The 24,987-nt window shown below is 36.2% G+C and overlaps 2 protein-coding genes across 5 annotated transcripts in view; one reads left to right on the forward strand and one right to left on the reverse strand.

Annotated features, from left to right (window-relative positions):
• Positions 1-24,987, reverse strand: part of Slob (Slowpoke binding protein) — a 543,833-nt gene that overhangs the window by 492,075 nt on the left and 26,771 nt on the right. The window lies entirely within an intron of this gene.
• Positions 2,027-22,989, forward strand: LOC110833634 (lipase 3). Its single transcript, XM_022071940.2, has 9 exons — positions 2,027-2,202; positions 6,851-6,998; positions 13,570-13,768; positions 15,480-15,594; positions 17,743-17,983; positions 19,070-19,228; positions 20,652-20,736; positions 21,597-21,739; positions 22,562-22,989. The coding sequence occupies exons 2-9, from the start codon at positions 6,861-6,863 to the stop codon at positions 22,709-22,711; spliced, it is 1,230 nt and encodes a 409-aa protein (XP_021927632.1). The 5' UTR covers positions 2,027-2,202; positions 6,851-6,860; the 3' UTR covers positions 22,712-22,989.

Genomic DNA, 24,987 nt, shown 5'->3' on the forward strand with positions numbered 1-24,987 from the left:
ACGGGCGATTAGTCGTCTCAGTTCGACGAAATGCTTCGTACCTGATGAAATCCCGAGTTTTATTATAAAAGACTGTACTGATATATTCATTTCTTTTTTAAATCACATTTTCGATCTTAGTTTACAGACTGGGAGCTTTTCCATACTTTGGAAATAGGCTCTTATTAAAGACTACAGGTCAATTGCAAACATGAATAATTTTTTTAATGTATCGTATATGATCACATTTTCTTCAATTTCAAATTTAAATTACATCCTAGTCAGCAGGGTTTTATTAAATTAAAATCTACTTACTTATCTAAATGATATTCTACCATCTGTTCACAGGGAAAATTTGACTGTGTATATTTTGATCTTAGGCAGGCCTTTGATTCAGTACCCATTCTATTCTTTTGAAAAATCTTAATCATTTTGGACTATCTTCTCCTTATGTCAAGTGGTTCCAAAGTTATTAATCAACTACATCGGCCTTTATTCGTATTTTAGGGCAGTCTTCCTCTCCTTACTCGGTGTTATCTGGAGTACCTCAAGGCCCTACCTTGTGACCTCTCTTATTTAATATTTTTATTAACGACCTTTGCGACAAAATTAAGTATTCTAAATTTCTCTTATTTGCTAATGATTTGAAACTATATCGCGATATTAAATCTGTGGATGACTGCAAATCTTTTCAAGCAGATGTTGATTCCGTACATCAGTGGTGTGATGATAACATAGAGAAAACCAAAATTATATCGTTCACCCGTAAAACCAACAGTATCCATTTTAATTTCATTGTTAGTGACTTTTTAATCTTGCGTACTAATTGTATAAAAGATCTTGGTGTTTTGTTCGACAGTAAACTATATTTTCACTGTCATGTAAATTTTGTTCATTCTCAGGCACTAAGGACCTTAGGGCTTATTCGTTTTATTACTTATAATTTTTCCTCTTTAGACAACCTTGTTGTTTTATATAATGCTTTAATTGGGTCAAAGCTTGAGTATGCCTCGGTCGTTTGGAATAATCTTACACAGACATATTCTAATAAATTGGAAAATATTCAAAGAAAATTTGCCAGTTTGTGCAATAACCGATTTTTTTAGTTTAATATCCCACGCAAATATGAATTGATTTTATCTACTTTAAATTTCAGAACACTTTATTCCAGACGACGACATCTCGTTGCGTTATTTCTTGTTAATGTTTTCAAGGACAAAATAAATTGTCATTCCATTAAGGACGCTGTTGGTTTGCGTGTGCCGGCGAGGCCAATAAGATAATTTTCTACTTTTAGTGCGAGCAGTGCGCTAAGACATAGTCCTTCAGCGAGGTGCGTCATCTCTGCAAATGACGTATGTCAATCTTTGGACGTATTTCGCATAAACATTATCTCCCTTGAGGGCACGTTCTCAACAAGGGAAAAGATCTAGATAGGTGTCTTGATAGATGATCTAGCTTGGTTATCTGTTTTTTATATTTCTTTAACGTTTTACATTTATATTATTGTTCCCTAGGTGGATTATTTGTTTTCATTTATATTTGTTCATTTATTTTTATTTTATAATATTGTTTCTATTTTGGGTTTCCCTGTATTTAGCTATCATATTTAATACTGTACATGTATAAGTTTAGTTAATCTGTTTGTGTAATATTTTTCATTATTATTTTATTATTATTGTATGTATTATCAGTTTTTGTCTGTTGTTGGATTCTTGATGTTCCCAAAGACTTAAATATATGAATTGAATTGAATTATTATTTAACTGCGGAGAAGAAATTGTAATTTGTTTCAACATTTTCTGTCATAAGTATTTCGCGTCTAAAGGTGTTTTGCTCGTACCGTTCCATGACAGCAAACGTGCATTGTTCTGAAACTTTAATAGAACGGTTCTAAGTGTCGAGAGAAAGTAAGTTATGTTTCTTTTGATGGGATATAACAAAGGAGTCCTGAATAGTTTATCATATTTGGGACTTGGAAAGTTGTTATGAACTAAAGCCGAATACAACGATCTCCCCTTCCAAACGTCTCCGATCTGCAATTCGTCAGAACGCACTGTGAGAGAAATCAGTAGCTTCATACAGTTGCAGCGAATGGAGTGAATGACAGACTGTCTTGGAGAGAGCGATGGGTAATATGCAGTCATCTGCAAAGAACATTTGTTTGAAGTGAGGCTTTCTAACACTGCGTAACAATCGATAAACTTCTACTCGACACTGCAGGTGAGATAAATATTCTAAAAACTATGCTACAATCTTATTTACTAACTGAAATGCCTTGCAATCAGTCCAGCTGATTGACAAACTACAAGTAACAGAAGCTTTGATAGTAATTATTCATAAGATAGTGTAGTTGCGTCATATTGTGACTTATTAAATTAAAATTAAATTATTTGGTTATTCCGTCAAATCACAATGTATTTAAAATAAAATAATTAAAATAATTAAAATATCAATCTGATATTTGATATTTTAATTATTTGAATGATATTTTAATTATTTTAATTATCTTATTTTAAATACATTGTGATTTGACGGAATAACCAAATAATTTAATTTTAAGTAATTATTCAGTTAATCAAGAAACTAACAGTTTATAGCAGTAGTTATAAAAATTACATATTAAAACATCCGTACCGTTTATGAACTTGAATTTATAAATTAATAACTAAATAATGTAGTTTCAAAAGCCTTTCTGTCCATTTTATAAATTTTTGGAAAGTAACTTTTAGGTAGAATTTAGTAACTAAAAAAAACTCAGTTAATTTCATCACAAAAATAATTATTTTTACGTGTTTCAAAATATTCTGTTTCCTTGATGCGTTTTCAATGAAATAGTATCTGATTACCATTTTGAACCCCAATGTTAAGTATTGTACCAGCTGCTTTAACGACCTTAAATACAAATCTCATAGTAAACAGGGACTATTTTCTTGAACCAAAATGAACCAATCGATCTATGTAATGATAGAAAATATGTTTTTCGGTAAGGACTGAAATATTGAATGTTACATTGACGAGTTTAGACTTCAAAGAGTAAAATAAAAGTCAGTATTAACGAATTTAAAAAACTAGAAATCATAACAGAGCAAATGAGCTAAAAAATCATTAAAGTATGTGTATGTTTCCTAACTTTTTATGTCAGTGGCGTTTTTAATGCATGCTTTGTATAAAAGTGTGTAGTTTAGTCAGTCTCGTTTCCATCTATTTTTACCTGAGTCGCCACTGATCATGTCCTGAGGTTGCGGATGGAGGAACATTTTCCAGTTATGGAAGTTAGCTGCGAATACATTGCATCAGCAGTCGCAGACAGCTGACGAGGGGTGGACATCCAGCTTGGGGGTTCTGCGTGATGCTAACAGACTTTCACGGTAAAAGAAAACTGTCTTGTAACAAAAAATTTTAGCCTAGGAGAAAATACGATGGGGCATGGAAAAAACTGCATAATGACGAGCTTAAAAATCTGTACTCCTCCCCCAGTAATGTCAGGGTGATTAAGTCGAAAGAATGAGATGGGCCGGGCATGTAGCGCGCATGGATGGGACAAGAGGTGTGCACCGGGTACTGGTTGGGAAGCCTGAGGGGAAGAGACCGCTGGGGAGACCTAGACGTAGATGGGAGGACAATCTCAGGCGGGATCTATGGGAGATAGGAGTTGAAGGAGACTGGATTTTGTTGGCCCAGGACAGGGTCCGGTGGAGGGCTTTGGTTAATTCGGTGATGAACATTCGGGTTTCATAAGCCATCTGGTTGGTTGGGTCCACTATTTGGGAAGCCTGAGGGGAAGAGACCGCTGGGGAGACCTAGACGTAGATGGGAGGACAATCTCAGGCGGGATCTATGGGAGATAGGAGTTGAAGGAGACTGGATTTTGTTGGCCCAGGACAGGGTCCAGTGGAGGGCTTTGGTTAATTCGGTGATGAACCTTCGGGTTCAGTAAGCCATCTAGTTGGTTGGGTCCACTGTTTGGGAAGCCTGAGGGGAAGAGACCTCTGGGGAGACCTAGACGTAGATGGGAGGAAAATGTCAGGCGAGATCTATGGGAGATAGGAGTTGAAGGAGACTGGATTTTGTTGGCCCAGGACAGGGTCCGGTGGAGGGCTTTGGTCAATTCGGTGATGAACCTTTGGGTTCCCTAAGCCAGATAGATAGATAGTTGAGGTGCCACAGACAGAACTTACTTTCAATTGTTTCGCATCGCATTAATGGTACGCCTGAACTGTCAAGCGAGACGTACATTGGGCATTACATTAAGAACAGAAAAGTTTTATGGATATAATAAGCCTATAATGTTGTATTTCTTCAAATAACAAACATAAAAAGGCCCGAACATTGACCTGATAAGGATGCGTCCACATACACAGCGCAATATTCATAAACCGTAGCTAATGGACTTACCGAGTCCTTCCTAATATTTCAGTTCTGTATTATATAATAAAGATGACGGCAACGTAAAATTTCGCTGTCAGCTGTTACCTTGGCTTTGTTTCTGTGTTCCAGACTGAATATCAAAATACGTTCTAAGCCTATGTTAATTGCTTAGATACTTACACAGGGCAATCTTCGTTTCGTGTGTTATGTGCGTAAGTTATTGAACAGTACGAAAGTAAATAAAGAAAACAATAATATAATAGAATAAAATAAATAGAATTTCAGGTTCTATCGGCGGTGAGTACGAAGATGGCTGTCTTCTGGGTTCTTCCGCGTATGTAGTCTGATAGAATTTTACAGGCGTTTCGGAGGTAATTTCTGCTTTCATCATCATGGTGATGTGTAAGAAAACCATAATCAAATTATAATAATAAAATAAGATTGGAAAAGGGTTGTTCTTAAAAAAGGCTTATACTTAGTTTTTGAATGTGTTCTTTGGGGATCTGAGAATATATGAAGTTTCTGGTAAGAGCCAGAAAGTTTCATAAGGCAAGAATATCGATTAAGAAACTGATAAATTTCAACTTAAGCTTCGTTAATATAGAGCTTTATATAGGCATATTATATGGACACGAATAAAAATATATCTGCCCGATAAATTAGACCTAGTCATTACAGAATTACATCGAATCCCATTTAGTAGTTTCGGAGATAAACTTACGAACAGACACAACATTCCAATAAAACGTTTCTTTTTACAAGATGACATGTATACAGACTACAGTTCAAATCAGTACACTTCAAGTGGTCCATTAGACTGGGCCTTATTCCACTTCTTGACTGAAAACCAAGTTTAAGCTAGAGTAACAACACCCCACTGACTGCCGAAATTACGTAATTGAAGATTTCTGTCTTCTGGGTTATTGCGCTGTGTAGTCTGGTCGATGTTAACCAACGTTTCAGAGGTCATACTGCCTCCGTCATCAGGGATTCATCGCCCTGATGATGGAGGCAGTATGACTTCTGAAACGTCGGTAAACATCGACCAGACTACACAGCGCAATAACCCAGAAGACAGAAATCTTCATCGCCCTGATGAAGGAGGCAGTATGTCCTCTGAAACGTTGGTTAACATCAACCAGACTACACAGCGCAACAACCCAGAAGACAGAAATCTTAATACTCACCGATGTGATAACCTCAAATCTTACAAATACGTAATTGTAGGAATTTCCGAGACACTGAACTTTTTAAGGGGATCAGAACTCAAGATTCTATCTTAGGGGATAAAGATGAGATCTGATTCACAGACTAGTACTGCTACAATGGGCGTTTCAAAGATCTCTTATGAATTATGTAAAATTTAGGACAGAATAATATACAGTTAAAAATTCATCTTTAAGCGAGGATGTTACAGTTTTGAAACTTAAAGGTTCAACCTAGGTGTAAGATGGAGAATCAGGACAACTACGAACGCTCGTAACACTTACCATAAACAAGTCCTCCGAGTCGCGAAACAAAACGTAACAAAACTTCGTGCATTAACACGTATAAAATTAACAGGTTGTATGAGAATTATAACAAATTGTGTCACAAAAACACGCGATCAATGCCAGTATGGAAGAAAGATAACTGGTTTGGAGTGACAGATTACTGCCCGTAGCAAACGGGGATCGCTTCGTGTATAAACCACTTTTCATTTTTTAATGTATTTGCACAAAAACATCAAACACAAATTATCACATACCGCTTCTGACAAAAACCAGGAAAACAAGTAGAAAGCTTTGGATACATTAAATTCACTCTTTCGGGAGGAAATCTTTTATATCACATTCGTGTTCTGCTATTAAATCTTTGAATCCAAAGATCACGTAAACAGTATTTAAGAATTCAGTCCGTACCGCGAAGAAAACACAACATTTCACCATTACAAAGATAAACTGGTTAACGCTGTTTAAGAAAATAATCTCAGCTTCTACTGAAGATCAGATGAAACACAAAATATAGAATGCAGTTTTTGTTATAGCAGATGATACATATAATTACAAAATATCAGGATTTAAAGAGTTAAGTTTAATGAAATGTCGTTATATCAAATGTAAAATCCATTCCTAATCTTCAGGAATTAAAAGAACTGGACATCGTGAAGTTCATTAGTAAAATATTCGTACACCTGCAAATGAGTTCGTTGTATAAAGCTCTCTTACAGACAGCTACACAAATTAATTTCTCCCTTTTCTGTTTATATTCCAAAAAAATTATTTATCTACTTCAGACTTTTTGCTAAATACTTTTAATAAGCACACACGTTTTAAATTTATTTTCTAATTAATATTTATAAATAGTTATTCGAGAATTTTGGAATGTCAGTTCATGTATCTCATTAAAAATAAATTTGCAGTAATTATCACATTAACGCACATGTTTGTAAATATTAGTACACATAATGAAGGTAATAATAATTTATGATATTAATGAGTCAGGATTTTCTTGTGTACAGTCTACTTGAAATGAACTACAAATCACAACAGATGAACATCGCCATTTGGACCATTTGTGTGGTGGCGCAAATTCGTTTTACGTCTGGCAGCTTCCGACAGAATTTCCCAAACATAATAAACGGCATATCGGACAGTCAATTAACCATGGTATGAGGTAACTAAAATCATGATTCTTGCATCATACTTGTTAGCTGTATCTGCTCTAATTATATTACATAACTAAGAGATATTGACAAATTAAAGACGACTTGTCTTCTATGAGATGGAGCCACTAAATTATCCCTTTCAGACAAGCATCAGGGTTACATATTAAAGCAGACGGCAAGTGATTTATTTTAAATAAATTCAAATTCATTGCTCACATATAATCCTGACATTCGAAACTACACACCCTGAGTAGATGAACAGTGTCGTTAAATATATTAAGAACCAATCCATGAAATGTTTCACAGTGTCACATTTACTTCGCATTCATCATGTAGCATAGTAAATATTCAATTTCCTTTATTATCGTTAGTCAACAATCATTTATATAAATAACCTTACATTTCTGTGGTAATTTATACAATAACTTATAATATATTAATAATAACACAAGTGTAAGGTTATATATTCAAGTGATTTGTGTAGGTAGAATGACTTCAATGGAAATAATCTAATTAAGATTAATAACTTTATTTATTTAGTGTTCTGTCTGATGACAGGTCCATATGAACAGGATCCTTCCATCCTTTTCTCGGACTGGGACCTGTTCATATACGTTCTTGGCAGATGATCCAGAAGTGGTTTCCCATTGCCTTCTTCTGTGTGTGAATGGAGTAATTGTTGGGATGCCACGGAGGAAAACTCCATGTTGCCTAGACCACGGCCTTGCCCAACACAAGTTATAAATTCGGGCACCGCCGGGAATCGAACCCGAGAACCCCCAGGATTACAAGGCCAGCGTTCTAACCGCAAGACCACCATTGCATGAGCACAAATACTACAAAATCCTCCAACAGAATAATTATAAAAGACTGCAAATCATTTAAATTCTAAATACAAATCGTTAAATATTTCTGAATTGCCGTTACTTAACAGATATATCGAACTTTCTCTTATTCGAGAAAGTAAGCATATAAAACATAAATAGTTATCTTTCTTTTGTTATGTCTGTGAGTGTCATTTTTCGTGAGTCACGTAAGAATATTCAACAGCAGACAAATACAACAGTAACATACAACTTACAGCTGCCTCGTTCTTAAATTGTTTGGGTCATGCATTATTCATACACAGTATAGGTTATTTAAGATGCTAAAAGGAAACTTCAACAGTGAATAACAATTCACACATTCTTTGGAGGAATTCGGAAAGGGATTTCAAAACCAAGTGATAATCAATACAGTAGATCTATTCTAAATTTTTCCAAGCCATTTTGATTTTACTTCATTTTCATTAGTTTTACCGAGGTTATACTTTATGACATAAATCAACATAAGTGCATCTTCCATTATTTCTATGTCCCTTAATAGTCAATGGTAAAATACATTAAAACGCATTTCACTAATGTATTTGCCTGATACAGAATTTTATATATATATATATATATATATATATATATATATATATATATATATATATGGTGGTCTAGCGGTTAGAACGCTGGCCTTGTAATCCTGGGGTCTCGGGTTCGATTCCCGGCGGTGCCCGAATTTATAACTTGTGTTGGGCAAGGCCGTGGTCTAGGCAACACGGAGTTTTCCTCCGTGGCATCCCAACAATTACTCCATTCACACACAGAAGAAGGCAATGGCAAACCACTTCTGGATCATCTGCCAAGAACGTATATGAACAGGTCCCAGTCCGAGAAAAGGATGGAAGGATCCTGTTCATATGGACCTGTCGTCAGACAGAACACTAAGTAATATATATATATATATATATATATATAAACGCGTATACACGTGTCACATGTAAAGAAAAGACAAATTCTTAATGTCTTCCCCACAGGATGCATTTGTCCAGTGCTTCTGAAATTTCAGATCAAAGAAAACTTTTAAGACACTTTAACAGCATAAAATACTCTAAAGCTCTCAGCTTCATATTCGCCCCCATGAGAACCTGAAACCTGCCAAAAACACCTTTAATTTAAAACAAAGTGCCTCAACCCTTTTGATATCTGTAGCCACATTCACCCTATCTTGTCGATTCGCATTTGAAAGTTTATAAATACGATAATTTATTCATAAATGATGGCATACGTACCAGTTCGAAGGTTTCTGACGATGCTGAATTATAACATGTAAAACAGTATTTTTAATAAATTATAAAACTGCAACTTTTCGGAACAATGCTTCCGAAACGTCTAAGATCTACAATTTTAAATTCATACGATGGATAAAGCCCAAAAGAACAATTTTACATATTCGTGGCAATTAATTAAAAAAAATTATACCTTACTATCGCAAAGATATTTGAAAATCACTCTAATTTCCTGTACAAATGTGCTCATATTTCATTATTCTTTATTGTTAGCTTTAAATTTATAATCGTCTCTGAATTTAGGTCATAACTATTTTTCTTTCTACGAAATTATATTAAATTACAAAATTGTACGTGGGCGGCAGAGATCTTCGAAACTCTCTTTAATTTATTACGAAATTTATCCGTGGACATTTGGTACTATTCTCACGTGTCCGTTACTAATAATTGGCTAATTTCTATGAGGCTTCAGTATGAAAAACATTTGTGTATTCTGTTATCAGTCCTGGCTATAAAGGCAACTGCCAACGAATTCTGTCTCTTACCTCCAGAGAAAGCGCCCAGAGTAGTCGTTGAATAGATAATTTTATGGACCCACAAGCCGTTCTGGGTAAAGGTGAAGACTCATAATCTTTGAAATTATTTCCAGTGGCACGAATTCTCTGTACTGTTAAGAAATCAGGTCAGATAAGATTCTTAAACAAACTCGTCTGACTGACGAGTGCTGATTTCATAAACACTCGTCCCACTTTTTAAAGTACAATAAATACATTTTATAAATTTTGAAACATATTCAAAGAATGCACGATATAGTACATTCTCCTTGGGAGGATAATATTAAAATGGATCTGAAATAAATAAGATCTGATATTGTGGACCAGGAGCCACGGTGGTCTAGCGGTTAGAACGCTGGCCTTGTAATCCTGGGGGTCTCGGTTTCGATTCCCGGTGGTGCCCGAATTTATAACTTGTGTTGGACAAGGCCGTGGTCTAGGCAACACGGAGTTTTCCTCCGTGGCATCCCAACAATTACTCCATTCACACACAGAAGAAGGCAATGGCAAACCACTTCTGGATCATCTGCCAAGAACGTATATGAACAGGTCCCAGTCCGAGAAAAGGATGGAAGGATCCTGTTCATATGGACCTGTCGTCAGATAGAACACTAATAATAATAATAATGTCTCACCGAGAAAAAAATCTTTAGACAGATAAAAAAATATAAAAAAAATTTGATACGTAGCAGCTGTCATGGCCAAGCGTTACGATGGCACGCAAGACAGACTTCGCCATAAAGCGGCTACATCATCTGCATACTTAATACAACGCGGGACGTCACAATTCCTACACATAGATGACGACATTCTACACAATAAATGTACATAGTTTTGACGATTATGGCCATCGTGAAACGGGATTCTTGTTGCGAAAGTTTACATTACTGTGATACAGTGACTAAACAACTACGCGAATGACTCATAAAAAATGCTTACCCAAGAGAAATGTCCGTCCGGATTTCTTTCGTTCTTTACATTAATAAGACAAACAGGTTCAAGAACCGTCTGAAATATAAATCACTTATGAGAGGCGTTGCGTATCAACAGAGCCTGAAGACATGTTTATTAAAAAAAATTTATTAATATTCAAAAGATTATACCCTCTAATCCGTTCCGATCAGCAATTAATTCCAAAAAAACAAATTACGATCCAAAGATTTTCTTGGGTAAGGGATCGATACCTCGCAAAGACTTAAATAATTCTGTTTGGCAATTATTTTTTCGTTCCTCGGGAGCTTTACAAGCTAGTAAGAATAATTTTCCCTCACTTTATAGGAACTGAATTCCTACCCATAAAAATACCTTACTTTCAGACTAAAATAGTTCGAAAATCTCAGATGACCATATTTTATTTTAAAAAATCAATGTCTCAAATTCATAAACAAGCTAAACTTTCTCCATTCAGCATATATTTCTCATTAGTTCGTTGGAGACGACCAGCTGTTATAGTGACATTTGTATTACTTATTAGACAAACGGCAGGAGTTGTTCGTACAAACATCATTAAATTTTAACTCAGAAACAGATGGTTCATGCGATGTATTTTTAAAATTCTCTACTGGTCACGTGTTAATTGTTTAAGGCTTCTGACATATGTAAATGAGCGTCTTTATTTACGTTAAGAAAGTAATGTAGAAAGTGTTCTCAAATGTATTGAAAGCTCGTACATGCAGTTTCCCGTCAGAGCAAACTTACGGTACAGCACACTGTGTAAGCAGATGGTACGGAAGATTTTAGAACCACGATATTTGACTTGTTCGCCTCGGAAATACACAATTCTAAGAGTATAATTTTTCGGTACATTCAGTGAGAGATCAGTCCATATAAATAATCTCTCACAAGACAACAGAATGACTCAACGTCTTACTCGTGGCCACTAGAATCGACCGGACTTACATACTAACGTCTACAAATCGTAAAACACTGTCTAACATTAAGGTTCTCTTTCGGTGACCCTGAAGATGGCTGTCTTCTTGGTTGTAGCGCCGTGTAGTGTGGTAGAAGTCTACCGACGTTTCAGAGGTCCTAGCTGCCTCCAATATCAGAGCTATCGACTGATTTTTTAAGTAATAAACCTTCAGGTTCCATTAAAGTTAAACGTTAATTTTCCTATGAAGTACTCGGCTCCACTGAGTTAATAACTCCTTTTGAAATTCCAAATACCAAATTAAAACAATGTTCTATCAGTAACTTCCTAAACCGAAACAGGTTCGTCAGGTCATTTCATGAATTTAGTTAAGATAAATCATAACATAAATATATGCAACATAATACTCATATTTATTTATTAAAGGTTCTATATCAAACCAACGCGATATGTGGTTGAGATAACGGTACAATAAGGAATAGTGGTATACAGTAACGCTGTTAAATACACGCATGCGCACTGAGTGCGGAATTCTACTGTGACGCTGTATAACTTTATACCGTTGTTTCGTATACTTGATTCCAGCGTTTTTGGCCGCTGAGCTTTATGAATTTGAACCTCGGAGCGAGTCACTTACCAGAAGTTTGCTGGAAGGGATGACAGCAGGCTGCGTACAGTACACTCCAAATAAAATTAAACATTACCATGTTATATAACAAAGGAACGTTGATTTCACTACAATAAATCACTAGAAAATTAACACTGCAGAGAGTATTAGATAATTTTATGTTCACAACTCTTCGGTCCTCTTCCAAATCTTCCACTCCTCACAGACCATCGCTTTCTGACATCACTCGATTCATCTCTACCGCCGCTGCTGTCCAATCCATTATCTTCAATTTTAATGCGTTCGATAGCGTCTCCGATTATGCCTTCTTGCTCATAATAAATTTGTTTTGGTTTTTCATTCCTCTTGCCCAATTTCTTCGAATCTCTGGCGACACAGATCCTCGACGTCCTTAATTTTAAATGTTGTGTTCTTACTTGCAACCCAATGTTTTACATCTGCCCAAATAAGTTTAATGGGATTTAAATCGTGATTGTACAGCGGAAGTCTCAGCACAGTAAATTCTTTGTCTGCTAAAATCTGATCAATCACATAACATTTGTGCTTTGGTTTATTTAATTTGATTAAATCTTACAGTTGAGCTTTCAACACGTTGTCACAAAATGGGATGTTTATTTCCAATATCCAGGCTTTCATTACGTCCTTCTTTGATTAAGACGTCGGTGGTTTGTCTGAGTGTTGTGATATTAGGTCCATATGAACAGGATCCTTCCATCCTTTTCTCGGACTGGGACCTGTTCATATACGTTCTTGGCAGATGATCCAGAAGTGGTTTGCCATTGCCTTCTTCTGTGTGTGAATGGAGTAATTGTTAGGATGCCACCGAGAAACCGGGGAAGCCCCCGGAGGAAAACTCCGTGTTGCCTAGACCACGGCCTTGCCCAACACAAGTTATAAATTCGGGCACCGCCGGGAATCGAACCCTTGTAATCCAAGGATCTCGGGTTCGATTCCCGGCGGTGCCCGAATTTATAACTTGTGTTGGGCAAGGCCGTGGTCTAGGCAACACGGAGTTTTCCTCCGTGGCATCCCATTCACACACAGAAGAAGGCAATGGCAAACCACTTCTGGATCATCTGCCAAGAACGTATATGAACAGGTCCCAGTCCGAGAAAAGGATGGAAGGATCCTGTTCATATGGACCTGTCGTCAGACAGAACACTAAATAAATAAAAATAACCAATGATCAGAAAGGAGATTGCGACAAACAGGTGTCATGTTAACACAGCTCAGTCACAAGACAACAATATCAGGCTTCCACACTGCTGCACTGACACAGACTGTACTGACCGACGGAAACTCCTTCCTTCCTTTATTGATTGGTCCGCATACTGGGCACTCCCTACAAGGTCAGCGGCCATAATCGGTGGATCCAGTTCTACCGCAGCGCTGTCTCAACTGTTAACACTTTCTCTGTTATCGTAGCCGAAGCTGATAACGACGCACAATTATCCTGAAGAGACTCACGAAGTACGAACCGCAGATGGCTACAGACTCACAATTCATCGCATCCCGTACAGTCCAGGACAATTCGGAAGAGACGACAAACCAGTCGTACTCCTGATTCACGGACTGCTTGGAAGTTCCGCGGACTGGGTCATCGCTGGCCCACAAAAGGGGTTAGGTAATAGCGATTTAGAAAACATGTGAAATCGATCACACATTAAATCATGATTCGTTATAAAGACCAGTTATGACACAATTTGGGTTGTTGCCAAGTATTATTATATGTTAATATTCTTAAAGAATCTAAATTAATGGAAAAGAAAAAAATTCTAAAAGTTCATTACCATTCAATATAAATCTTGTATTTGTGAGGTACAGGCCTGACAAAATTCTGTTATCTAGAGCTCATAGCACGGAATATGTACAGTCTATTAACCTAAATAAGCCCTCTTTAATTCTTCGAGAAATATACTAACACCATGTGCCATAGCTGTCTTCGATAATGTAATAGTACATTCAGGTATAGTCAGTAAATTATTCCGCCTTTTATGGAACCCGAATGTTCACGACAGTATTTACAAAAGCATCCCACCGATCCCATATCCTGAGCCACATGAATCCAATCTACACCCTCCAAACATGATTCCCTAACATTCGTTTTAATATTATCTTCTTATCGCCTGGACCTTTCTCTTCAGATTTTCCAACATGGAGCTCCTGATTATGCAATTTTATTTAGATTTCTGTTATTTCATCCCTCTTACGTCGAATTATTATCCTCAGTTCCCAGTCTTCAAACACCCTTGATCTCCCTTCTGCACTTAACATGAGAGACCATGTTTCAAACCCATATAGATAGACAAACACAACAAAGGGACTTTAAATAAGTGGTACCAAGCATTTTACAAATTTAATCTGATCCTAATTTCCTCGTGAATGCAATTTTGTTCTGTTACCGTCTTTCTAAACATTTTAACTTAGCCAAATTTTAAAGGCTATATTAGGAGCCTTTACATAAAAATGATATTTTGCAGTCTGCTGACGAAATATTAACATATACTTAATTTTCTCTGCGTTTACTTCAGGGCCAAATTCCTTCCTAGCATCTAACACAGTTTCTGTGTTTTTCATCAAAATATCTATGTTTTCATCTAATAAATGATCATAGCTAGTAAGTCATATTTAAGCCAAATTTAGTATATTAATCTATTAACAGTTTAAAGACATTAAAACCCGCTATGCTTAGGTATAAAATAAACATGACAGACAAAAATAAAATAAAATAAAATACGATAGTGTAGTTGCGTCATATTGTGATTTATTAAATTAAAATTGTAATTGAGTTTTAAATTTAATATAATTTTACACCTGATGATGGTTTAATAAAACCGAAACATGTTGTAAATTTTCCAATTGTAAATCGATTATTCGATATGGAACACAGAATGATATTTTAATTATTTTAATTATCTTATTTTAAATACATTGTGATTTGACGGAATAACAAAATAATTTAATTTTAAAATAAGATAAGATAAAATGGTCGAAAATTTTATCTCGTTCTTTGAATCATGATTTTTTTATAAAATTAACAATGACTTGAAATCAAAAACTGTCTATGAGCTATCAACGTCTTTAAAATAAACTCAGTTGTATGGGAAAATACAGCTATCATCTACTTTGCGCGACATTATTATTTTTTTTGCTGGGACCTCCAATATAAATATGAATATCCATTGCAGTCTGCTGGAAATTAAACCACGGATTCCAATTTTACAAAAACCATTTTATACCTGCCTTTCAGTGTGGAACTTCTTTGAACTAATTTAAGTACGATTTACCCATAACGGATTTGTTTTGTTGTTTTTGGTTTCGTTTCTTTCAATCAGCATTTGTCTTGTCTGATGCTGGTTATGATGTGTGGCTCGGAAATTCAAGAGGAAACACGTATTCTAGAAGACACGAGTATTTAACGACAAATGATAACGATTTCTGGAACTTCAGGTAAGCCATATGCCTCAACATGTCCAATTTCATGCACTAGCATTATAGTATACAGTAACAGATTTAAAGTTCATAGCGTAATTAATTTTTAGCACAGTAATGCAAGATTTATCACTGATTCTACAGTTCTATAAAGTAGCTACTCCAATGGAGTATTACGTCTGCTGAATGTTACTAGTATTTTATTAATTTATATTCTTAATTAAACTACATTTTTAACATATGTCATACTCTACGATTTATAGTCTTAAGAAAGTGTTATATTAGCCGTCACCAAATTGCATGCTTCGAAGTCACACGGAGTGATGATAGCTCAGAACTCGCAGCTTAGCAAAGCTAGTTAGAGGGGCGTAGTCAGTCGGTGGCCTTGAAGCATACAATTAAATATAAATTAAGAATATAAAGTCACATGCACTGTGTTTCAGGGCTTCATTAAATTTCACCAAAGATTAAGAAACTTAGTTTACTGAACTACGTTATCCATTCTTGAATAAAACTCAACGGGAAAACAAAACGAGAAATCCTTTAAAGATTTCTGTCTTCTGGGTTGTCTGGTCGATGTATACCAACGTTTCAGAGGTCATACTGCCTCCGTCATCAGGGCGATGAAGATTTCTGTCTTCTGGGTTGTTGCGCTGTGTAGTCTGGTCGATGTTTACCAACGTTTCAGAGGTCATACTGCCTCCGTCATCAGGGCGGTGAGTATGAAGATGTCTGTCTTCTGGGTTGTTGCGCTGTGTAGTCTGGTCCATGTTAACCAACGTTTCAGAGGTCATACTGCCTCCATCATCAGGGCGATGAGTATGAAGATTTCTGTCTTCTGGGTTGTTGCGCTGTGTAGTCTGGTCGATATTAACCAACTTTTCAGAGGTCATACTGCCTCCGTCATCAGGGTGATTCATCTTCTGTCTTCTGGGTTGTTGCGCTGTGTAGTCTGGTCGATGTTTACCAACGTTTCAGAGGTCATACTGCCTCCATCATTAGGGCGATGAGTATGAAGATTTCTGTCTTCTGGGTTGTTGCGCTGTGTACTCTGGTAGATGTCCACCGACGTTTCAGAGGTCATACTGCCTCCGTCATCAGGGCGATGAAGATTTCTGTCTTCTGGGTTGTTGCGCTGTGTAGCCTGGTCGATGTTAACCAACGTTTCAGAGGTCAAACTGCCTCCATCATCAGGGCGATGAAGATTTCTGTCTTCTGGGTTGTTGCGCTGTGTAGCCTGGTCGATGTTAACCAACGTTTCAGAGGTCATACTGCCTCCATCATCAGGGCGATGAAGATTTCTGTCTTCTGGGTTGTTGCACTGTGTAGTCTGGTAGATGTCCACCAACGTTTCAGAGGTCATACTGCCTCCGTCATCAGGGCGGTGAGTATGAAGATGTCTGTCTTCTGGGTTGTTGCGCTGTGTAGTCTGGTCCATGTTAACCAACGTTTCAGAGGTCATACTGCCTCCATCATCAGGGCGATGAAGATTTCTGTCTTCTGGGTTGTTGCGCTGTGTAGTCTGGTCGATGTTAACCAACGTTTCGGAGGTCATACTGCCTCCGTCATCAGGGTGATTCATCTTCTGTCTTCTGGGTTGTTGCGCTGTGTAGTCTGGTCGATGTTTACCAACGTTTCAGAGGTCATACTGCCTCCATCATTAGGGCGATGAGTATGAAGATTTCTGTCTTCTGGGTTGTTGCGCTGTGTACTCTGGTAGATGTCCACCGACGTTTCAGAGGTCATACTGCCTCCGTCATCAGGGCGATGAAGATTTCTGTCTTCTGGGTTGTTGCGCTGTGTAGCCTGGTCGATGTTAACCAACGTTTCAGAGGTCAAACTGCCTCCATCATCAGGGCGATGAAGATTTCTGTCTTCTGGGTTGTTGCGCTGTGTAGTCTGGTCGATGTTTACCAACGTTTCTGAGGTCATACTGCCTCCGTCATCAGGGCGATTCATGAGACTACACAGCGCAACAACCCAGAAGACAGAAATCTTCATACTCACCGCTGTGAAAACCTCAAATCTTACAGAGAATGCCTTTACCTACAAAGATGAATAGATGTGATGTTATTAGTAAGGTAAACAGACAACAGATGTATCCAGTCCTGTCATCCCAACGATCGTGCTTAAAGGTCTGTATGACTTAATGTTTTGCTTTTACAGCTGGCATGAGATGGGTGTATACGATCTACCTGCCATCATTGACCATGTACTTGCTGCTTCTAATCAACGTTCTTTGTACTATGTGGGCCATTCCATGGGGTGCACCATGTTTTTCGTACTTACATCCAACCTTCCCCATTACAACTCCAAGATTCGCATTATGTTTGGCTTTGCACCCGCGGCATTCAACTCGCACATAAGAAATAATTTATTCAGAATAGCAACATTCAGCAAAGTTGGCGTAAGTTAATACCAGCCTTCACAGAAAAAAATATTAAATTAACACTTTAATTACACATGAAAATTTTAAATTATAAGGAAACTAACAAAATAAAAAAAAAGATGTTTCGGAGGGCAAATGGAAACAGCGCGAAGGAGATCACGTGTCTACAGCTCAAACAGTCGCTGGGATTTTTTTCCCATCATGGACAGTTTAAATTTCGGCCAGAGAACAGTATTTCTTAGCTTCCTGTAGACACAGCTTAGACGGAACATTTATTTATCAACGGGTCATAATCTGGCAATTAATATACGAATTTTTAAAGCTACCGGAAATATATGCAGTGATAAAAGTGCAATATATAAGCCTATATTATTCTTGGCATTACAAATATTGTAAAAGTTATGTTACATCTATTAAATTGTCATGATAAATGAATAAACATGGATGCCTGTTTGGCTGGGGATTCCCCACTGTTCGATTTTAACCTCAAATTATATGGAAGTCCAATCAGCTGCTCTTTGCTTCATTAATATTAATTTATTCTTTGAATTATTTACATTACAGACTGATAAAAAAAACATCAACAAAAACATTCACCAACCTAAAAGTTTATTTGAACACGACGCACATATATAGAACAACTTCAAATATATTAAAATGTAATCTGGAAGTAAATACCACTAATAACTGATTAACAACTACAAAAAAGTTGCATATAAGAAATTATGATTAAGTTTTTAAGTTTATATAATTGTAATTTTTACACACCTGAAGATGGTTCATCTAAGAACCGAAACATGTAGTGAGAAAGTGATGTTCCAAATGTAAATCGAATGTTTCGATAAGGAGCATCACATGGTATTTTAATTATCTTAATTTTAAATTTTAAATTGTGATTAGACGGACAAGATTTATTAATTAAATGGACAGACAGACAAATATGGTGAAAACAACACGCACATTACTGAAATTTTCACTTAGGAACGCGCTTAGAGACCAAACAGTTACACATTATTTTAAAAAATTCCAATGTTCGTTACGAATGTAGACCTGCTTTCATGGTGGTACACGCGTAGTAATACAAGACATATTTCTGCATTCTAGGTTGAAGCTGACAGACTGTATAATAGTAACTTCTTCTCTCGCAACTGGATTCAAGACAGACTGTTCCAAAGATTCTGTCATAAGGATGGTCCTATGCAAATAATCTGTTCCAGCATACTTTTCATGCTTGGTGGATACAACTCAACACAACTAAACACAGTGAGTATATGTACATTTATTGATAAGAATTAATGAATAACTTTGGTTACCTATAAGAAGATTAAAGGCTTATTCTATTAAGATACTGATTTCTTGTTACGTAATTTAATAACGGAATATTTACGTCCGAGGTTACAGATTATTGATTTAGACTACAATACCCAATAATAATGAATTGTGAGTGAATAATTTTTTTGTAGATATTGTAACATATTCCCATGGACTTTCGAGGCATGAAACGTCTGTGAGAGAAGTCGGTAATAAGTGAAATATTTGAAATAAGTTAACTACAGGGAACAAAAATATAATATCACTGGCACACCAATCTGTTCAGTTAAATCTATGGAAAAAGAAATCTAAAATACGAGGAACACAACTTTTAAAGGATAAATAAATAAATCAATTAATTAATTAATAATAGTAACATTATACCAATACCCTAAAAAATTTAATTATAAGAGCGGGGAAAAAACTTTAAAATTAAGCAAGGTAAAACGTGAATTATTTTACCCCTGAAGTAAGTTACAACTGCATTATTCTTTTCACGAGTCGATTCAACTCGAGAACACCTGGATGGATTTCGATTAAATTTTATGTGAAGCTTGTGCTATTCTGAACGACCTCAAAATCGCATTTTTAATGATGATAACAAAATGTCGGTTGAGGAAAGTCGCGAGGTAGACACTGAAGTGCTGCGATCTCGTGACAAAAGTTGGAAATATCTAAAATACTTACATTTAATACTTCTAAATGCACGTCTCAAAGAACGCATGAGGATTATAATAATAATAATAATAATAATAATATCCAGTCTATTCACCACTTTATGGGGTATTTACTTCTATGTACCCGAGATAAACCTTGCCCCTAAGGTATTTCCAAAATACATTTTGTTTTTAATACGTGTTACATGTATTATATGGTTTTATTGTTAGAGATTACTACATATTTTACGACAGAATCTTTCGGATGATGTATGAATATCCCAAAATGGCGGTCTTCTACAGTTCCCTGATGTCGTGTTCGCCCGGAATGTTGGCCAAATATTTTCTGAGTGACTTGGAGACAGTTCCAGTTGCTCCTTTAATTACTGGGATTACTTTTGCTTTCACTTTCCACATTCTCTGTATTTCAATGAGAATGTCCTTGTATTTCAAGATCTTCTCTGCTTCATTCTTAATTACGTTCCTGTCAGTCGGTATTGCTATATCAATTAAGAGGCAAGTTCCATTTTTGTTTCGGATTATAATATCTAGTTTGTTATTTGGAATGGTTCTATATTCTTATTATTCTTATTATCATCATCATCATCATCATCATCATTACTGTATTACTTGTTGGAAACGCACTAATTCATCGCACCTTATTGCACTTACATGAGATAATGCTAAAAATTAATGGCTTCAATTATATTTTCTTACAGACATTAGTACCAATGATTATGTCCAATTTCCCCGCTGGATCATCATTAAAATCCTGGGTCCATTACGGACAAGAAATGAGATCAGGTAAGTCCGAGTTCTCATACATGTTTCGGGTTATTATTAGCTCTACGCAGTGCACTTCTTCAGACAGTTGGCCTAATCATGTCAGAGCATTGGACTTCAGGGGCGGTCCATACGGCCCTCGGGGCAAAGGCCCCGCGAACATTTTCCGAATCGATGTCCCGGAACCTCGGAACCCACATACTAGCACATTACGGCTTGTGACTCAGTCCCCGGTAGGTCACTAGAAACTGCTGTTGCGTGCTGTCATGGCTGGTTTTGCATTAAGTGATACACTCTTTATAAATATAATCCGGGGTAGCTCAGTCAGTATAGTTACTGGATTACTGGGGTCCGATTCCAGACGAGGGCAGAGGAATTTTCCTCTAGCATCTGAGTCCAGACCGGTTCTGGGGCTCACACAGCCTCCTATCCAACGAGTACCGGGGTCTGAAACGTCGATAAACGTCTACCAGACTACACGGCACTACAACCCAGAAGACAACTAAATTTGTCTAAACATTGCTAGTGAATAATTCGGTTTCTGAAGAAATAATGTATAATTTTTGGTTACTCGTATTTCTGTTTTGTACCCCTAAATACGATCGTCTACTTAGTGTTAACAATTAATCTTCTCATTAACAGGCCACACTCCAAGATACTGAATTTAAAACGCTTTTGAAAATATGATAATTAAGAAAGTTAACCGCCAACTATCAACAGTTTAAAATAAATATCTCTGGGTTAAACAGCTGTAATTATATTATAACGTAGACATGTTCTAAGTGGAGATAGAAAATGTTAATCTACTTTACAGGCTTCCCATAAACTGGAGACACTTGAAAGATAATAAATATGTAAATCCATGTGTCGTGTCCTTGCAGGGAGATTTCGACAGTATGACCATGGTCGCGAATTAAACTCGAAGTACTATGGAACCACAGAACCTCCTGACTATAACCTGACGGCCATTACTGCAGCTGTAAGTCTACATATCAGTGACGGGGATTCCCTGATACCATATGAGGTTTGTAGTTCGCACGTCTTTCTGATTAATAAATCATGATGAAGTTCAAATAGAAACGTTTAGGGATCATTTTAGGATAAATAATTATATTTGTCTTCTGGTATCTAATGCCTTGTAAACTTATAATTAAAAATACCAGAGTTTCGAACATACTGCCTTAATTTTCAGGGTTAAATTTTTCATATCAACATAAATAAGTGTGTTGGATTGCAATTTTCACATTATATGAAGAAATGTTACCTGTTTTCAATCGTATTTAAATTATTACAGACAACTCTATTTGGAAATAAAATATCACAGATCAATAAACATTTTACTTTTCATTCTCATATTAAATACTGACGAAAGTGATAATATTAAGAGCTGTCAGCTTCATAAATATTTCCCTTCAGAATCCTTATATAAGTAGTTGAGAAATCAAATTTTCCATAACCCCCATACGTCTCTCGAAATGTTTCAGGATTTTTTTTTTGTATTTTGAGTATCTGTCACTGTTCAAGAGTTTCAGCTTTCATGCACATGACTTTGGAGCATATTGTAAACAATGTTATAAACTAAAAATATTATTACATTACAAAAAAAAATACAAATAAGCTTAAAAAGTTGGCACATCAGATATGAAGTACACAGCTCAGACAAGATTAAAGCAAAAATCCAACCGACAGAAACAATGTTGTACGAACACGAAAACATAGTCTGATTGGACATTTTAAATTAATAAATACTTAAAGTTTGGGACTAATACTACAATAAAATTAAAATTCTGAGCTTGTATTCAGTATGTCTCTCACTAAGAGAAGTACCGTCTGTTTTATGTTTCAGGATGTCACAAAACTGTACAGAGCTTTGCCGAATGCAATTGGTCTCTTTAAAGTTCCGCTGTCGACATTCGGTCACTTCGATTTCCTGTGGGGACTGGATGCAAAGCATTTGCTGTACGACTTAATTATCGGTCTGATGGAGAAATATTGATTTCTAATTCAGAATCATGTGTTTAATCACGTATAATTTGAAGTTTTCACGTCTGTGAATCCGAAGATGTCTTCCTCTAGGTTCGTCATCAGGGCGATGAAGGCTGTGGTCCTCATCGCCCCGATGATAGAGGCAGCAAGGACATCTGGAAAGTTGATATACTTGAACCCACAAGACAGCCATCTTAATATTACATGATGAAAACCTTCGTACAAGGTGAAATGTTGTTTGTTGTTTTCAGTATTCCGGAATGTTAATAAAATTTGGAATATCTCTGATTTATTACCATACAAGTATGAATAGGCCTATCCTACGTAACTAAACCTAAGGTTTGTAACGATTGTGTATTGTTAAAACAATTAACTCTGGATATTATCCATCGTCATAATTTTCGTTAAAAAAACGACGTTTCGGAGTCTGAACTCTTGTCTCCTTCGTATCTCCAGGAATAGGGACTAGTTCTGTCATGGATAATGTGCTTTCCAAAATGCAATTCTGTTCAAAATTTGGCCCAGTCCCCTCATTGACATTTTACATCATAGTGAGTTTGAACAAATTGGGATCGTATTATTTTGAACTGCATTATGTTCATGAGCGTATGTTTGTCACACGAACAATGTTTTACACAAATGCTACCAGTGCTTATTACAATTGCACTACTGTATTATTTCACCATCTAACAGGAATTAAAGGTAAGTGTGACGTAGTAAGCCCCATCCTAAAAGCATTCGTTCCACAACCACTGAACGAACAGACGACAGGCTTGCATGTGTTCTAATGGGCACAGCTTTAAGATTACCTCACAGAGGCACAGCGATTTAATCTAGAATATTATCGCAACACCCACAGAACACATTAGAGGTGCGCTCACTACACGCTACTCTTAACTGCTTGATGTTTTCAGTCTGTGTAGTAGTGTAGTGTGATTTGACAACACCGTATAGAAGCACGGCCTCTTAATTAATATAATGAAACATAGTATGTAACTTTTCTGTGTAAATGTGACGAATGGATAATTGGTTTACCATTTTAAGGGCACAATATGAATCACTAAAACAAAATAAACATCTGAAATTCCGCACTCAGAACAAATTAATTTGTTGTCATGAGAAAACGTAAATAATACGAGTATGGATCGTAAGAAAAATGGTGTTCATTACTCTTATTACTCAATAACTGACTGCAGTATCTTAATTGGTACTTTTCGCTGTCCTGACACTACACAACATCGCACACTTTCCACCTCAGATCAGTTTTAAAACGTCCCTTCAGGCTTTAAAACTAAACTTTAATATCCATCACTCATCTACCTTATGCATGCTAAAAAAAACTCACCAATCTCCTTCAATTGATCGTCCTAATGTCTGGTGAAAAATACGATTTATGGAACAGATCATTTTAAAAAGTTTCTCCAGGACTCCGTCACGTCGATGTAGGTCAAAATATTCTCTTAAGGATTTTGTTATGAGACAATCTAATGTTCTTACCGACACAAAGCTTCATATCAATACAAAACATAACTACAATTTATTATAATCGATTACTTACAGTTTCAGACAACAAACAAAAAATTCTGAACTGCATGGTAGCAATCATTACCCATATTTAATTTGCTTTTAATTGTTCCATTAATTAAATTTTAATTTGTTATCGTCCTTCACATATGTTTTAACATTACTCATCTTACAAGGTTTTATTAATTACCCGTAACTATAATTTTTTATGTAGTTTGGTGGTGAGACAAATATTCTTAGTTTTCTCTATGCTTCCTTTTAAACAAACTTCCTTACCAGCTTCTATGATTTTTGTGATATTCATGTTTCTGTCTAATACATTAACATCAGCGTAGACCAGAAGCCGATGTGGCCCATTCAATACCAATTCTTCTTTGATTTCTTAAACCTTCCTAATGGTGTACTTTAATGACAACGTTACAAAGAAAGCGTCACTAAACTAATTAAGAATCCCTTTGTAAGTATAAGTTGAAGATCCTTGCTACTGCGCAGCCAAAAACCTTCTTGTTTGACGGCTACAGTAGATGAGGACATAACGTCGCTTGCATCATCCTGAATCTCATTTTGTCTTACGTAATTATCTGCATAAAATAACTAAACAACAGTTACATTACATGAACACTATCCATGTCACTGTATTCTATACGTCTGAACATGTACAAAATGATCATGACCTTTTCTGAATTAATGTTTAAAGTCAACCGATAAATCAGTCGTTCTTATCAAGTTTTAAAACATTCGAGGAATACAGACAAGTCGGAG

This window comes from Zootermopsis nevadensis, unplaced genomic scaffold (genome assembly GCF_977971745.1).
Source record: "Zootermopsis nevadensis isolate Lab colony 2312 unplaced genomic scaffold, Znev_1.0 Znev_ptg000024l, whole genome shotgun sequence".
NCBI lineage: Eukaryota > Metazoa > Arthropoda > Insecta > Blattodea > Termopsidae > Zootermopsis > Zootermopsis nevadensis.